The 17,152-nt window shown below is 38.8% G+C and overlaps 3 protein-coding genes across 4 annotated transcripts; 2 read left to right on the top strand and 1 right to left on the bottom strand.

Annotated features, from left to right (window-relative positions):
• The first annotated feature begins 4,228 nt into the window (after nt 1-4,228).
• Nucleotides 4,229-7,588, top strand: LOC115625265 (zinc finger imprinted 3). The gene is made up of 7 exons (XM_030520270.1): nt 4,229-4,894; nt 4,950-5,255; nt 5,308-5,403; nt 5,455-5,601; nt 5,656-5,757; nt 6,131-6,830; nt 7,019-7,588. The coding sequence occupies exons 1-7, from the start codon at nt 4,336-4,338 to the stop codon at nt 7,275-7,277; spliced, it is 2,169 nt and encodes a 722-aa protein (XP_030376130.1). The 5' UTR covers nt 4,229-4,335; the 3' UTR covers nt 7,278-7,588.
• A 5-nt stretch (nt 7,589-7,593) lies between these two features.
• On the bottom strand, nt 7,594-8,243 carry LOC115625274 (NADH dehydrogenase [ubiquinone] 1 alpha subcomplex subunit 6). Its single transcript, XM_030520281.1, has 3 exons — nt 8,037-8,243; nt 7,852-7,967; nt 7,594-7,791 (listed from the first exon to the last, which is right to left on the bottom strand). Exons 1-3 carry the CDS (start codon nt 8,164-8,166, stop codon nt 7,666-7,668), a joined length of 372 nt encoding a protein of 123 aa, XP_030376141.1. The 5' UTR covers nt 8,167-8,243; the 3' UTR covers nt 7,594-7,665.
• A 3,903-nt stretch (nt 8,244-12,146) lies between these two features.
• LOC115621616 lies at nt 12,147-16,936 on the top strand. 2 transcript variants are annotated; one of them, XM_030515312.1, is made up of 2 exons: nt 12,147-12,230; nt 15,400-16,936. In XM_030515312.1, the coding sequence occupies exon 2, from the start codon at nt 15,520-15,522 to the stop codon at nt 16,870-16,872; it is 1,353 nt and encodes a 450-aa protein (XP_030371172.1). In that variant the 5' UTR covers nt 12,147-12,230; nt 15,400-15,519; the 3' UTR covers nt 16,873-16,936. The 2 variants fall into 2 exon arrangements, with proteins under 2 accessions (XP_030371172.1, XP_030371179.1); XM_030515319.1 differs by lacking the exon at nt 12,147-12,230 and adding an exon at nt 13,513-13,615.
• The last annotated feature ends 216 nt before the right edge of the window (nt 16,937-17,152 follow it).

The following is a 17,152-nucleotide window of genomic DNA, read 5'->3' as shown; positions in this document are numbered from 1 at the left end:
TCTACATCGATTTCTCTCTCGATACCCCTTACTTAACATGGGAGTTGCGTTCCTAGAAATCGTGTTAAATAAGACAACTTTGAGTTAGCGTAATATGCTTCTTTTTCTAGCCTGTACCACAGGATATACTAGTTTTGTAACACACAGAAGGAGGCGTGGCAGACCTCAAAAAGTATATATTTACAGACATACATACATATATTCTTGATCATGATGACAAGTCGATATAACCATGTCCGTCTGTCTGTATGCAAGGATCTCAGAAGGTATAAGGGCTAAAATAACCAAACTTGGTATCCAGATTCTCTTAAGTACAAGTTTGAGTCTAGGAGAATCTGGATACCAAGTTTGGTTATTCTAGTTCTTATATTTTGCTCTCGGCGCTTTTGTTTTTATTTGGCTTGCTTGCGATCGTATCTGCACAATTTACGCGTACTTTTGAGACAAAGATGGTAGTTTAGTTGAAACTAATGTTGTTTTTGCGTCTGTTTTTACACGGTCTTTTTTACACGATTTTGATATAACACGGTTTAAAAATTAAAAGTTTCATATATATTTCTTTGGAAAGGAGGAACCAAACACATATCTCTATGTATAAACAAGACAGAACGCTACAGTCGAGCAAGCCCGACAGTGTAATACCCTGTACCCATGTAAACTTCCGTCACTGAGTTATATGCGCCCATAGGAGCAGCAAAAAGAGGAAGAAGAAGAGCGAACTTGTTGCTGCAGTTTGTGGGGGTTGTACTGGCGAGAATTTGTTTTGCTAATAACCTTTCTTAGAATTGACCGAATTGAATAAAATTTTAAACAACAGTAGACAATTATATATAAATTATGTGTGCAAAGTTTGGTTTAGGTAGCATTTGAAATGTGGACGCTATTGACGAAATTCTGTAGCGGGGGAAGGGGGGGGAAATTCCCAAAAATAAAATAAACTCGTCCTTACTCGGACCTAGGAGAATCTGGATCTGTAACTAAATCTACAACTTTGCATGCAAAGATTTTCAAAATATGCATTTTACAAATGCAGGCAGAACAAAGAATACAACAGTTGGGGACAACTAAATATACATACACACACACACACACACATACACGTGTAGTTGCGTGCAAACGATTGAAATATGTAGCCAATGCAAAATGTGAGACACTAATGTGTGAATATATGTATTTACATACATAGTATGTACATTAGTTTTGCACTGACAGGGCAAGAAATGTAAATTAATTATTATTATTGAACATTTTTAAAAGTAATTTGTTCTTTTGTACATTTGGCATTACGTTATTCATTAACAATTTTTATTTGCGTCATTTTTTTTCGAAAGATATTTTGTGTTATATGTAATTGTTTTTTCGACGGACTCCAAATATGGAGCACATACTCAATATCACTAAATCTAACCCTTGGCATAAAACAACATTCAAAATAAATACATATATAAAAAAAAAACAAGTAAAAAAGCTAAAGTCGGGTGTCCCGACTTTGAAATACTCTGTACATATGCTTACAAAAACAAGTAAAAAAGCTAAAGTCGGGTGTCCCGACTTTGAAATACTCTGTACATATGTTAACAATAATTATAGAAAATAAAAAAAAATTAAGAAAATAAAAAAAAATTCAATGATCGATTTTACCTTTCTCGGTATTCGAACTCACGTAAAGGGTGTATAATTGCACATTTATATAGCAATTGCGTCTGTGTGAGTGTATATATGCCTATGCGCATCTATTCGTGTCTGTGTAAGCATTTTCGCAACAACAGCCGCGGGCAGCGCTTGAGCAGCGCTGCAGCAGCAAATATATTTATGGCTATAACTTCTTGGTAAATCGGTCTATCATAGTGAAACTTGGCATACGGACACATAATTACTAACTGGGGGTATTTGCAAAATTTTAGTTCGAAATTCCAAGAATTACGGGAGTTAGAGAAAATCGTAATTGCGGGTGAGAGGGGGGAGGGAGGGAAATTCCAAAATATACATTTTCTGCGTAGTCACACAAGGCACCTTGGACTAAAATTTTGTGTTCCTAGGTCTTATTGTCTCCGAGATATAGGCGATTATACGAATGGAAAATCGGGAAAACCCCCATAGGGGGGAAGTGGGGGGAAAAATCAAAAAAATAAAACAAACTCGTATAGAATACACACATAACGCATCTTTGTGCAAAATTTGGTGTCTGTATCTCTTATAGTCTCTGAGATCCAGGTGTTCATACGGACGGACAGACAGACAGGGCTATATACTTTGTGGGGTCTGCCACGCCTCCTTCTGCCTGTTACATTTTTCAGCTCCCGCAAACCTAATATACTCTTGTACATTTCATGTACAGAGTATAATTATAAAATAAACAAGAGAGAACGCTACAGTCGAGCAAGCCCGACAGTGTAATACCCTGTACCCAGGTAAACTTCCGTCACTGAGTTATATGCGCCCAAAGCAGCAGCAAAAAGAGGAAGAAGAAGAGCGAACTTGTTGCTGCAGTTTGTGGGGGTTGTACTGGCGAGAATTTGTTTCGCTAATAACTTTTCTTAGAATTGACCGAATTGAATAAAACAGCAGTAGACAATTATATATATATTATGTGTGCAAAGTTTGGTTTAGGTAGCATTTGAAATGTGGACGCTATTGACGAAATTCTGTAGCGGGGGAAGGGGGGGAAAATTAAAAAAAAATAAAATAAACCAACTTTGGGTATTCCAGCTTCTATAGTTTCTGAGATTATTGCGTTCATCCAGACAGATAGACGGACATGTCTAGATCGATTTCTCTCGTCATGCTGATTCAGAATTTATATACATATATACTTCTGCATGTTACATACTTTGCAAAACCTAATATACCCTTTTTACCCTACGGGTACAGGGTATAACAATGTAACATACTAACTGATCAATTTTTTGTCAAGAACAGAAAATGATCATTTAAATACCTTATATGCCTTCAAACTCGAAGGTAAGTCATGCACACACAAAATAAATACAATTTGAAACATTATATTGAGCCGGGCTAATACGGGCAATAATTTCGCATATAATCAATGTGTATTTTTTACACGGTTGTTTCTGGAACCAGTCTTGTAAAAACAGAATTAGGTGTATTACAATAAGGGCAAAAAATCGGATTTCGGAAGCAACCACATTTAAAATAAAAGAGCCAATACGGCATCCCTGAGACACAGTGTTGCCAATTTTTGCCTTTTTTCCCGGGTTGTTTTTGAAATGAGATTGTGGGAAAATAATCAAAATTGCGGGAAGTGAGAATTCTGGCTTTTTAAAAATACATTTAGCTTTTTTCCGCTTTTTGTAAATTTGCCAACATTTATGTAAAAAAATGGAAATGAAGCAGCTTTTTCATTTTTTTTTTTTTTATCAATATTTGCCTATGTATGATTAATTATGGTAATGGTTTATTGAGTTATTTTTATGCAAAAAGTGACTTACAATTACTATTATGTATATAATGCCGCTCGTTTATGACAATAGCGGCGCTCGCTTGTGAAAGTAGACCCTACGTATTGAGAAACAGACTGCTGTGGTTATACTAAACATGACATTAAAGTTAAATACGCTTAATTTGTAAAGGTGCGAATGAATTCATGCTGAAAGAATAAGAAAAAATCTCTTACAAAGAAACACGGACGTTTTATGGGGGAAAACAAAATTGATTTTGAGAAGCTACCGAAGCAAGAAGCCGCGCTGTGCCTAATTGTTGCTCAGCATACAGCAGTAGCGCAGATTGACCGTTTTTAAAGGTGTATACGACAATACAAAACAAAATGCGTAAATAGCATTTAAAATGTTCACCAAGATGATAAAAAATGCTTTGAAAACACATTTTTCTAAACAATTCTTGTAAAAATAAATTTAGCTTTTTATTACGCTTTTTTGCCAAACATTTTAGCTTTATTTCATTTTCCTTTCCGTCAAAAACTGCTTTTTTTCCTTCTAAAAAGTTGGCAACACTATTGGGCAGCACCTACACTGGGAAAGTTGATGAAAAGCAGTAGTGCACTCAGGGTATTTAACCAGTATTTTAAAGAAATATACCAATAATCGAATGTGTAACTACAATGATACAAAACGTATCACATGCGATAATTCAATCACCTTTGCAGTGTTTCCCAACACTAGTGGAACTCGGTAAAAAATATTGCGAACATTTAATTTTATTATTGAGTTGGTGTAAAGTTTAATTATAATTTAAGAAAATAACAGCCTTGCATTAAAGACACTAGAGTGTGATTTTTCTGCAAAACTCAGAATATAACTGTGTAAAAGTAGTGGTAGCCTAAGCGAGCGCGCGCTTTTTGCTCTTGTTTTGGTCACCATGGAAGCTGTTGCGATTTCGCGGTTTTCATCGACGCCGCCTTCGCCGACGTTGCTCGCTAATATGAACAAAGCTAACAAAGCGAAGTGTCGAGCTTGCCTCTCTATGAATCGTGATACCGTCAAGTTAGACACCAATGTGCCAGACCTGCAAAGCGCCCGTAGTTATGGCGAAAGTTTTCGTCATTGCACCGGTTTAGAATTAAATGTGTGCAGCGCCGGCGGCTACAAATGGCCCATGCAAATGTGCGTGCGGTGCTGCCGTGCGCTTGAAGTAGCTATGCACTTTGTGGAACTTGCTTTGGAGTCGGACCGTGTGTTGCACAGTGAGGCGCAGAGCGTAAAGCCTGCAGTGAAGCAAGAGCCGGAGCTGAAACGCAAGGCGAGTCACGAACTGCTCCGGTGGAATCAGTTCGGCCAGGAGTTTGAGCAGTTTGTCGAGAGCTACGACGAAGCATCGGCACCCATTGAGGAGAACGTCTTGTACATGCGTGGTGCAAAGATGCCGCGTCTTGATGCTGACACCACAGTCCAAAATAAGTCGTCCAAAGAGGATGAAGGTGCGGGTGTTACGAATAATTTGCTTTCGGATTTAAATAATATCCTTATTTGCAGTTATATTATTTGATGTCAAATACGATACCAACAACATCGATGAAGATGACGATAATGACGGCTCTGATGCTAAAAACAATGAAACATTTTTTGAGAACAGCAAGACGCCTGTTGATATCGACCGCAGTGAAAATAATAACAATTATAATTTCAACAATAAGAATGGTGATTTGTCAGGCTTACCAGACGTCGAGTGCGATCTTATACAACGCGCACTCTTCATGACTTTGAATGATGACGCTAGCGGAGAACAGTCCCCAGAAGAGTGCGAAATAATAGAGTCTATCAAGGCTAAGCTGCTTCAGTGTAAGTTTAGAACAATTTTTTTTTATTTATCTCTATTAATCTATCTGAACAGCTTCGGAAATATTGACAACAGCTAATACCTGTCTGATAGAGCCTGAAACCGCTCCCGACAAGAGGCTGGTTAAGCAACGGCATAATTCACCAAGCGGTAAGCTTAACTAATATTTGATTTTCTTAAAAACCGGCATACTGTTTTTAGGCAATACCAACGACAATCTCAACATACCTGTCCTTGGGTGCAACATGTGTAACTTTACACAAACGGAGGCAAAACAGATGCGAAGTCATTACAAACGAGAGCACAGCCTGGAAGTATCCGAAGATGAGATCACTGGTCTGGCGAATAGTAAGTGTCACCTAAAGGCTTTGGACATTGAGCCTTTCAACTCTACTCTTACAGATCTAACATTTAAATGCCGATGTTGTAACAATTATACTACTAAGGATAAAGGTGAAATGCAGACCCATCTAATTGAGAACCACAGAATTGAGAAGGATTTTGGTAAGTGATTGGGCCAAATTAGTGTTGAAATTAGCTCGATCTATTGTCGCTGTCGGTTTCCTGGAACCGACCCCATACATATGTGGCTATAACTAATTCTTTTGTGTGACCATGTATGCAGTACAGCGCTGAGCCAAAGCAGCAACAACAGCAAGAAAAACACTGTTGGTTGTATATGTACAAGTATGTTGGGTTTTGTATAAGGTTACAACATATAATTTCATTTGGGCTGTATTATATAGGAATGGTCATGCTTTAAAAAGATATGTTTTCTTATGTAATTTAAAAGCGAAGTACATTTACATTGAAAGGTATGCAAAATGTAAATATATGTATGTATATCTTTTTGTCATTTTCTATCCGTATTGTACAGAAAATAACTGGTACGAACAGCAAAATTGCCCGGCCTGCGCGCGAGTTTTTAAAGATCAGCGCTCGGCGCGTACTCACTACACGCGTGTCCACACGGCACCCTCCAGCAGTCCATCCCATTTGTTTACTGTTCGTGATTCCAAAGAGCAGCACATTTGCAATGCCTGCGGAAAGGTCTTTAATCAGCGTGCCAGTCTGCAAAACCATCAGCGCTTCTGCCAGGTAGCTCAACCAGTCCATTGCACGTTTTGTGAAAAGCAGTTCAGCAGCATACGGAAGTACGAATTGCATTTGCAGCAACAACATGCCGTGGACACTGTACATGAGTGCGAGATTTGCCACAAGAATTTCAAGAATGCGGACTCGCTGGCCTTACATCGAAAGCGTCACATGGAGCGGCACTTTCAGTGCGTTAAGTGCTCCCTAAACTATGTGAATGCTACGGAGCTGAAGGTACATTACGAGAGAGCCCATGTGCAGGAGGAACAGCAGGTTAGCTGTAGTAGTTGCGGCATTAAATTTCAGAATTTTGCTCTGTTACGCGAGCATGAGCAACGTAGTCATCAGCAGAAAACGTGGCGTTGCGAGACATGCTCATTCGAGGCATCTTCACGCGCTCGTTTACGTCAGCATCAGTACGAGCATACAGGTTATCCATACAAATGCATGCAGTGCGAGGAGGAATTTATTGATCGCAGCAAGTGAGTGTACAATATTAACTAAAAAATTCGAATATATTGATCATTAGAGTTAGGATCTACAAAGAGTTTCAAATATAAAAGGTCCTACAAATATGTCTTGAATGTCTATGATTTTATCTATATATGCCAAATAACAATATACTGTAGTCGCTTCAAACACCTAAACAAACCCTAATTTATATTTACAGAATACGCCAACATTCCAAGAAGGCGCACGGCGTGGAGCTAACTGACGATCAATTGGCCGATATGTTTCGAGAACGCATTGGATACACAAATCGCCACGATGCCTTTTCTAAAAGCAACAACCTGCTGGAAGTGCCTGGTTTCAGCGACGATTGCTATAGCGAACTAAAGAGCTTAGGAGTTGATTATGATGATATTACACACGATCTCTTTTCTAATTCGTCAAATGCGCTGGATAATCTGCTAGATTTGATACCATGAACAGGAAATGTGTACAAAACATGTGTACCACTGACTGTATAATGTTTAAGCAAGGATGACGACTGTTTCCAAATAATATAGCTACTGAGAGCTAGAAGACTGCCCTTTACTTTACCAACCAGCAAAAATATAATAACACACTACCTTCACCGTTTGATTTTAAAATATTTTACATAGAACAAACCAACAAATATTTATAGTTTGTATATTTTCATACAAAACACTTTTAATTTTGAGGTTTGTATGTATGTAAACTAATAACAAAGTTAATAATAAAACCAAGCTAAGCGCTTGAGAAGCGCACCCAATTACGTCATTTCTTTTCAAATATAATTGGATGTATTTATACTATTGTAAATTTTATGAGCATTTAGAACTTTGGATAAACCTAAACGCCCTGAATAAACTTTGAGAGGAAGTCTGTAGGTTTGGGATCCTGCGACTCTTTCCAGTAGCGCATTATGTGGCCCTTTTGCTTCCATATCTCAACTGACTCTTTAAGCTCCATTTGGCCCTGTGAAATTGGAAAAAGAAATTCTTAGATTTGACATAAAAATCGCTGCTGTCCTCTCACCTTTATGACCAGCATATCAATGACACGTATATCTGTCACATGGCGCTGCTTCACAAATTCTTCGCGCAGCTTGGCGCGGCACTGCTCCACGCTCATGGGTATGTCATAGTCCATAACTGGGGTGGGTAAATAGAATTGTTTATAGATTTTAATGTTCGATGACATAACAATTATCAGGCTCCTACCTATGTAAGGTATTTGACGATACCAGGCCTTGTAAAGGTTCAGGGCACGCTTGCGCGCCTCTTCGCGATCCACGGACAGAATAGGGCGCACCTGCTGAACGGCGCGCTTGATAGCTTCACGTCCGGCCATGTTTCTGCTTCGAATTTCTGTTTTATTTTTCGCCAAATATTTCGTTGCAAACTGCTTCTTTCCAAACGGCTGGGCTACAGCTGTTCGATAAGAGTGTTGCAGAGCAAAATAATTGGGAGAGTTTTATCGATAGCGATAGTTTTGTAATATTTCATGGCGGCTTCAGATTTTAAAATATTTCGACTACATTCATTTTCTTTCGCGGGTGCTAAATATTTGAAGTGCACAGAAAGCAGTACTAATGCCCATATCACGTTCTCATTCATGAAAAGTGGACAGCATTTGACCTATACTTGTGTTTGTTGACAACACCCATCACCGTTTACTGATTCCGAAAACGACGCTGATGGTGCTCAGTTGAAAACACGTTACGGTCTTGTGCAGAGTGGTTTGCTGCGCCAGATTAAGCAAAGCCAGTCTCGTTGTCGCTGCTGTGTTTCGAAAGTTTAGTTCGCATACTCTTACGCCTATAAAACTTGGACAATTTGCTTGTTTTGTTTGTGTTTAAATTTTAATTAATTATGCAAATGCAGTAAGCATTCGAATATTGTGGTCAATACAATACAATTTCGTTTTAGTTGGCAGACCTTACAATTTCCATAAAAGAAAAGAAAGCTTAGTGGGCTTTTGCAAAAAGTAGATGAGTATGTATTTTTTTATGTATGCATAATTAAGTCAATTGTGATTTGTTGCTGTCGGTATTTGTGTTTGATAAGTGACTACAGCAGACGCTAAAAATGTGTGGCACACTAAGTGTGCTAAATAATGGCGAGTTTTTCTTTTGATTCTTCGAAATTCATCTAATTTCTTCAGAGCGGGCAGTTATAACTGATAAATAAACAGCATTAAATATATGTACTTACATATGTACATACATATTCGTACATAACTGCCACTGACATCGGACAATCAAGTTTCTATAGTGAGTGGAGGCTTTCACGCCACTGTTGCAATCTTCGTCTGGTATTTTAATTTGCAAGCAAAATGTCGGTCGGTAATTGGAATTTTCGTTTTCAAGGTTGCAAACTTTATTGCACACTTGCCGGCTTCTCTACGCCTGTTTATAAAACTGTAATATTCTATTGTAGACAAATACATACATACATACACATAACCGTACCTCATAAAAAATATAAACAAAGAGTTAAGTGCACAACGGATGCCATAATTGTAAAGATCTGCAAATATTGGACTGGTGGCAATTTACAGCCCTTTACGACTTGAGTTTTCACACAAACTTAAATACATATGTACATATATATGTATGTATGTATAAAGTGAGACCTACATACAATATATGTACATACATACATACATAGGTGCAGCAAACGTTGCCTCCAACTGAAACCCCAAAAACAGCCTCGCGGCCAATTTTTAAAGCCGCATACAAGTCAAACGGCTTTCTTCAATGAAACGCTTTTCATGGCCAACAAAAATGATGAATATTGGTAGAGTGCGCAATATGTGCCAAAAGGAACAGAAATAACTTACATTAATTTACATTGTAAATAATACAATGTACAAGACGTAATCAGTACAGGGTATGCCTGATTATTGTTTAGATTTGATTTTGATTTGCCCAACAACCTGTTCTAATTTATACAATATTAGCAATGTGCCAAACAAAACTGCGAGAAATACAAATTGTTGAATAAAATCCGGGCTCACCTGAGTCCTACACAGATCAAGTTTGTTTTTTCTCTTCTGTTACCCTCAAACCCCTCCGCTATTATTTTTTTCATAATTCTTGGCATTTTTCAAGCAGTTTTTGCAGTGATCATGTGTCCCTCTGAAAAGTTTTATTATGATAGGTCAATTTGAAAGGAAGTTATTGAAATTGGTGCTATGCACAGGCACACACAAATACGCATAGATACGTATAGAATCACAAAGACACAATTGCTATGTAAATTTGCAGTTATACACCCTTTATGTGATATCGAATACCCAAAAAGGCCTAATCAATCAAAAGCTTTTTTTGTAATATTACAATTTGGTTTTTTTTTTCAATTTGTTTCATTTTTAAAAACTTATTTAACTATCCTACATTTACAAGGATTTCAAAGCCGGGACACCCAATTTAGCTTCTACACTTGTTATAGCCTGTACCCAAAGGTAAAAAGGGTATATTTGGTTTGGGCAAACTATGTAACAGGCAGAAACAGGCTTCTCCGACCCCATAAAGTATATACAAGTATGTACAGATATTCTTGATCAGTATGAGAAAGCGAATCGATAGAGCCATGCCCGTCTGTCCGTCGCCTGGATGAACGTCTGGATTTCGGATACGGTTGAACCCACATTCACCAAATTTGATATGAAGACTCCAGGCAACATGAGCTTATTTATTTTTTGCATTCTCACAAACTACCGCGCCAAGATCTCTATTCTTCTTCTTTTAGCTTCTGCTATCGGCGCTTATAGCTCAGTGCCGGAAGTTTGTCTGGGCGTAGGGTATTTTACTGTCGGGCTGGCTCGATTGTAGGGTTCTCTCTTGTTTTAATCTAATTTATTCAATACAATTTTTAAAATTAAATTATAAAATATTTAAATAGTTTTTTTTTGTGAGACTGGGTACAGCGTACAGCTGAGCCAGCACAACTCTACCATTTCTTTCTTGTTTTACTTTGAATTAGTCTGTACTATGACGCACACTTGAAAGCTTACAGGTTTTCCTTCAAAAAATTCTTATAATTCAAGAAATGATAAGAAACGGTTTAGTTTAGTTGAAGCAAACAGTCACAATATGAGTCAACATTACCTGTATGAACAATTCTAATAGTTGAAGTCGGGTGTCCCGACTTTGAAATACTCTGTACCTATGTGGATAATAATTATGTATGTATGTACATTTCAAAAATTTAAAATATTGAAAAAAAAAAACACACACACACAATGTAGTAAACAAAAATTTTGATCGATTATACCTCTTCGGGATTTGAACTAACGGATGTATGATCGCACAGTTGCATCGGGATATATAACTTACTTCCGAAGAAGCTTGATATACAAGCACATAAGCACTAACTAACAATATTCCAACCATTTTGGGTGCTATGCGAAATCATGAAAATAATGCACTTCTACTGTATGCATACATACATACATATAAGGAATCTGTGTGTAAAATTAGGTGCCCAGCTCTTATAGTCCCTAAAAACTAGGTGTTTGTGCAAACAGAGTTCCATAATTCACTGATAGCGGAGAAGTGGGGGTGGATCAAAAAAATAAAATAAGCTCGACTTGTTTCGGACCTAGGGGAATCTGGATACCAACTTTGGTTTTTCCAGACGGACGGACAAACGAACGGAAATGTTTAGACCGATTTCTCTCATCATGTTGATTAAGAATACATACACTTCATGGGGCCGGAGTGCTGTCTTCTGCCTGTTACATACTTTGAACAAACCTAAAATACCCTTTTTACCTTTCGGGTACAGGGTATAAAAAAACTTGCACTGCGTACACATACGTGTATGAGGTATTTGAGTGCAAAATTTGGTGTCTCTAGCTCTTATTAGGTACAGAGTATAAAAACTTGCGTCAATTTGTGCTGATTGCTAACTTTATGATGAACAAATAAAATTAGAGCACAACAAATCAGTTCTGATTATTTATTTTAATAGTAATGGGCGCTACGATCTTAAGTGTCGGAAGTGCCATTTATCTTAATGACTTTGCGTAACTGATTAAAAAGCCTAGGCATGTTCCTGTCTAAATCAGGAGCTATCAAACAGGGCGGTGGTTTATTTAGCCACCTTTCACCTCCGATAACGCATTTTCTAGTTCGTGTGTGTGTAAGTGTTTAGTTATTAAAGACGTTACGTTTCATTTTCCCATTTAGCTTTTGCTGCTCAGATACTTTATAGGTATTTATTATTTTTATTTTTGCCAGCTCACACGACTGGCTTCGTGCGCACATTCGTCGCTGCGATAACTTGGCAGTGGCATTGTCGACTTTAGTCGCGTTGTTGCCAGTGAAGTTGGCTCAGTTACGTTTTGGCGTTTTACGGTAACGCTTTTTACTCAGCGGACAAAAGAGGCGACTACAGTTAGCCAGCTAGGTGCGTGTGTATTCATATATTTATATACATTCGTGTATGTGTGAGTTCTAATGCTACTAAGACTGCCAACGTATAAATATTGGGACGTGTACTCGATGCGATTATGAATAATGCGCATACAACGTGTTGGCCGATACCGAATTACAAGCCGCTTAATGGCCGTGACTTTGAAATTTCTTATTTATTTGTGCCGTTAAATTGCTTAAGTGTTGCAAATTAGCGTGTATCTGTGAACTTATTCGGCCTTCTGTATACTCTTAAAGATATTTCGGATTCCTTGCACTTTGCTTGTTGGCGAAGGGTGTGTGACTCACAGTTATAAGTACTACTTATGTACACGTAGAAAGAAGTGATAACAAAATGTTTCAAGTTCATTGTTTTCCGTGGCGCTTTCATAAGTATAGTACAATATGTACCTATGTATCTGCATTTAAATTATTAAGTAAAAGTCTTGAGTATGCTGACATTTAAAGATGTTGTGGTTAACCTCGCAACGGAAACACTTTCCAGCAATGGCCAAGCTTCCACAGCGCTATTTTACCTAAACAATAAAAGCAAGTCTGCATTAATAGGCAAAAGCTGTAATAATAAATTAATGAACATATTTACAACTATGCATATGCTTGGCGCAAAACTCCGCACCCATAGTTCGGTTCGCACTCTCGCCTGGGATCTTTGGGTACTTTGAACTTTCAGCGTCTACGATGCGCACTGCACACATGTGTTTCAAGTTTCCATGTACGCGTAGATTTCACTTTCTGCCATGGTCTGCGTTTGAACAGCTCCAGCTCGGTAATCACATGATTGGGTAATATTTTGTCTATATTCTGGCATATCGTTTTTTCACTTATTTCTTTTGTTGTTGTTGTTGGATTGTGCCTGATTATCACTGGGGTTTGTTGTTTTGCCAAATGCGATGGGTGCTTGGGTGTGCGTTTTATTGGACCCATTCACGATAAGATTAGTAACTCATTTTGAGAATTTGTATTAAGCACCCGAACTATTATACTATATGCAGTCTCTTAGGCCGCCGCCAAGTCAGTTTAGTTGAAGAAATTAAAAACATATTGGCAAAGCACAAAAAAAAACCGTTCCATTGAGACTACAATTTCAATTCAAGAAATACATATGCAATAATTTTATGTGTATGTAGATACTTTGGGGAAGAAATCGCAAGGTCAATTTTGTTTCTAGGAAGCTTACAGCAAATCAACGGTTTAATTATATAAATATTTGAACATAAATATAAATATTTGAATATCAGTCTTTCTAGGTGAAGGATACTCCAACCAACTCTGTTTAAACGCGCAGAAAGCATAATTGTCGTGGAAAACCCTGCTGGGCCCTGGCGGCAAAATTAAATTGCTTGCGTATTTTAACAGTTGGTAAGATACACACATACTCGTAGTTTGTGAATAGTTTTTATTATCAGTTGACGCTGCAAACATTATTTAATTATTTGTCATGGGTTTCAGTTAAGTAGTTAAGAAACAAAGACGGAGTGGACGGCACGTTCTCGCGCTAAGTGTTTCTTGAATAACTAAGTCACTGTGGCAATTATGTATGAATATATACATGTACTTTATGTATGTATGTACTGACTGCGATATGGAACGGGTACCTGTACAAATACTCGTTCATTGCTGCCAATTGCGACGCAATTGCTTGATGAATACTCAGCTAGACGCCGTAAAACAAACAGAAATAGCAACAACAACAACTACCGGGCAATCACAATAAAAAGCCAAACAAACCTGGTGTGACCTTTTCGCTAAGCAATTGAATGCAGTCTGAATTTATGATTTGTTGCACTGCGACAGCCTATAAATTGCACTGTTTAATTAAATTACTAGTGCGGATATTTGGCTCCCACAGTGGGGAAAACGGGCTGGCAATGAAAGTGACCGTCGCCGCCGGCTTTCTCATATCAGCGTGATCATGTACGTGTTGGGTTGGCTGATAAAGTTGGCCGGGTGAGCATTCTGATGGTCACTTGGTCACATGCCTTTGATCGATATGGGCGATTGATTGCTGGATGACTGTCTGAATGTCAGTCTACCTGGCTATTTGACTAAGCACTCAATTCATTTGCTTTGCCGGTGTATGCATGTATTATGTACTATATGTATGTATACATATGTATGTACTATATCCAGACACCAGTTGATACACTCAATCATAGTGATTGATATTTGAGCGTGGCTCTAAAAGCAATCTGTGGCATTTATTTGGTAGAAATTTGAATGCCTTTTGTGAAAAACTGAAAATTGGCAGCCAATGGTCTTGGACTTGCTTTGTGGGGACTGTGTTACGTAATTCAGCAAACATCATGTGAATTTACGTAACATTTTTAGGACAATTTACATATGTACCTATGTATGTACTCTACCTGCTAGATAAACAGGATTAACAGAATTATATGTGTTATTTGGCAATGATTAAATTAGTCAAATGGCTGCCCCACATTTTATTATATTATAGGTAACGAATCTATAATCGCATAATACCAAATAGACTGAGACACAAATTAAAGAAAAGGTGCTGAGAATAATGCGAATAAAAAAATACAGATTTCTGGGTCATAAAAATAATATTTAATCAATGTGTGAAACTTTTTCTAATAAACAAAAAGTACTAATGGGAACTCAATTGCATAAATCCGATTTTGGACCTTTTCAGTTGTGTGGGATTTTGGGTGTCTTATACATACTATATATTACTCAAGTATAACTGACCTTATAAGATAGAAATTGGTAAATAAATTAGCTAATTATGACCATATATAGGATTGATTGTTGCTTCACATACATACGTGTGCATACAAGAAGAAATGTTCTGAGAAGGGGCCGAATTGCTCCGTGTACATTTATTTTAAAGTTAATTCTACGAAAGTATGTTTCTGAACAAATATTGATTGTGACTCTTTAAAATCCCGTTCTCTGTCATACTAAACCAAATCGCTTAAGGCGCAAGACCTAATTGCGTTGGACCAACTCGGACAGATTGCATGGCCGGCGGTGAACATAATTCGATTTCATTTTATTTAGCTTTTTCCAAATTTTATGTTGTTTTCACCACAAATTACCATTCGTTATTATAACCAAATTTGCATACGTATTGTTGGTTGGCTACATTTTAGCATTCAAAATTTCGCATCTTTTTTTTACAGCTTAACAAAAAGTGAGCGCCGTTAGACGACAGCGACGAGCAACTACGTTCCGCGATTGCCACCGAAGAAAAGTAAAAGCGCCAGCGCAAACCGCCACACACCGCCACACACAAACCAAACATGGCCGAGACAATCAACAGCAAGCCCAGCTTACAGATACGCGTCTTGAGTAATGGCAACGGGATAGCAACGGACAAGAGTCCATCCTCATCGCCGGCACTAGCACCAGCACAGTCGTCATCGCCATCGCCATCTCCAACGGCAAAACTGCTGATCAGTCATGGCAAGCCCAACTTTACTATCCCGCGCTCGCCCAAAGTGCAAGACAATGGAAGTTCGGTGTCACCGCAGCCGAGTGTCAATACCAATTATAATGCCTTCAAAAGTGCGAATAGCAATGCCAAAAGCAACGGTAAAAATGACATAGTTATTGGAACCAAATTCAACGGTGTCTTTAAACCCTCTAATTTGGGCAACTGGACAAGCAACGGCGCAGGTGGAGAGGAGAATGAAGCCGCCAAAGTGGTACTACGGCGCCCAAAATTTTCAGAGCCGTCGACACTAGCGGAAGGTGAGGATGAGAATGTGCCAGAGTTTATACGTCGTCAGCGCAGAATACAGGAGCGCTTGGCCAAAGAAAATGTGTTGGATTTCGAGAATCGCCGCAGCGGTTACTTTACGCATGTCATGATATCGCCTGATTCACCAAATCGTACTTCATTCGTGGAGACCATGGCCAGTCCTGCTATAGTGCCTGCATTGGAATTGCCTGCGCCCTTGCCGGCAAAGATTGTGGAGGAGGAGGTGGTCGCGTCTGAATCAGAGCGAGAGCCCACTCACAACGGCCAGGGTCTGGAATTTGACGCTTCAGCTGAGCCTATCAGCACGAGTCACGCCGATGATGTGGCACCCGAGGATGTGGCTCAAGCCATTGAGGAGGTAAACAAAGCAGTAGCTGGTGAAGAGGACGACAAGGGTTTAGATGCTGAGCCCGAGTTGGAGGCAGAGGAGGTGCAACCAGTTGCCGTTGAAGTCACATCGACTCATATCAAAACAGAGCCGGCATCCCCCACACCGGCTCCTATAGAGGCCAAAGTGGAGGTGGTTACGCCTGTCGCCGACTCGGCGGCAACACCACCTGTTGATCAAGTTCATGAAGGTTCCTTGAATGGCCACGATGATGCTATTACCATTTCCCATACAAATGGTCATGCTGAGGGTCCTAGCATACCAACGCCTGATCCTAGCGGCACTTTGGGCGTAAACTATGAACCCAAAACAGTGGTTTCCTTCTCCCAAGAACTGGGTGGTGGTGAAAACAACTATCCGGACACGGTTAAGGTGCTGAAGGATGCCACGCCCACCACGCCGGCAGAGGCAGAGCTTCAAGAGATGAGCAAGCTGAAGTTCGACATTAAGAGCGACGAGCACAACGAGGTGCAGGTCACTCCGGTGCTACGCGCGGAGCCGTGAGCGAGCGATTTGGTGATGTTCGCGTTCATAGTGCAATTTATTATTAAAGATAATATTTACGCAATGTTTATTTTGTACATTTTTTGTTAGCGCTTAAGTTAATTACGAGAAATGTTGCCAAATTTAATTTTATTCCATATCAGTCATCATTATAACCAATTAGTACTTGTTGTAGCCTCCGGCTCTTAAACGCAGTAGGTTCTGTATGTTTCATTCAGAAAATCAATACATTATTTTTGTATCCTGTACCCAAGGGTAAAAGGGTATACTAATTTAGCGT

The sequence above is a fragment of the Scaptodrosophila lebanonensis genome, unplaced genomic scaffold (genome assembly GCF_003285725.1).
Source record: "Scaptodrosophila lebanonensis strain 11010-0011.00,11010-0021.00 unplaced genomic scaffold, SlebRS2 tig00000001-arrow-pilon, whole genome shotgun sequence".
In the NCBI taxonomy this organism is placed as follows: domain Eukaryota; kingdom Metazoa; phylum Arthropoda; class Insecta; order Diptera; family Drosophilidae; genus Scaptodrosophila; species Scaptodrosophila lebanonensis.
Note: the sequence above shows the minus strand (reverse complement) of the source record. Positions and strands in the feature narration are given on the sequence as shown.

Bases quoted from the DNA above. Each gene is read 5' to 3' on its own strand.
- LOC115625265 (XM_030520270.1), top strand. From the start codon at position 4,336: ATGGAAGCTGTTGCGATTTCGCGGTTTTCATCGACGCCGCCTTCGCCG. The intron at 5,256-5,307 runs GTAAGTTTAGAA...CTATCTGAACAG, and splicing joins CAAGGCTAAGCTGCTTCAGT to CTTCGGAAATATTGACAACA. The intron at 5,758-6,130 runs GTAAGTGATTGG...CGTATTGTACAG, and splicing joins CAGAATTGAGAAGGATTTTG to AAAATAACTGGTACGAACAG.
- LOC115625274 (XM_030520281.1), bottom strand. From the start codon at position 8,166: ATGGCCGGACGTGAAGCTATCAAGCGCGCCGTTCAGCAGGTGCGCCCT. The intron at 7,968-8,036 runs GTAGGAGCCTGA...TACCCACCCCAG, and splicing joins TCGTCAAATACCTTACATAG to TTATGGACTATGACATACCC. The intron at 7,792-7,851 runs GTGAGAGGACAG...CCAATTTCACAG, and splicing joins TTGATATGCTGGTCATAAAG to GGCCAAATGGAGCTTAAAGA.
- LOC115621616 (XM_030515312.1), top strand. From the start codon at position 15,520: ATGGCCGAGACAATCAACAGCAAGCCCAGCTTACAGATACGCGTCTTG.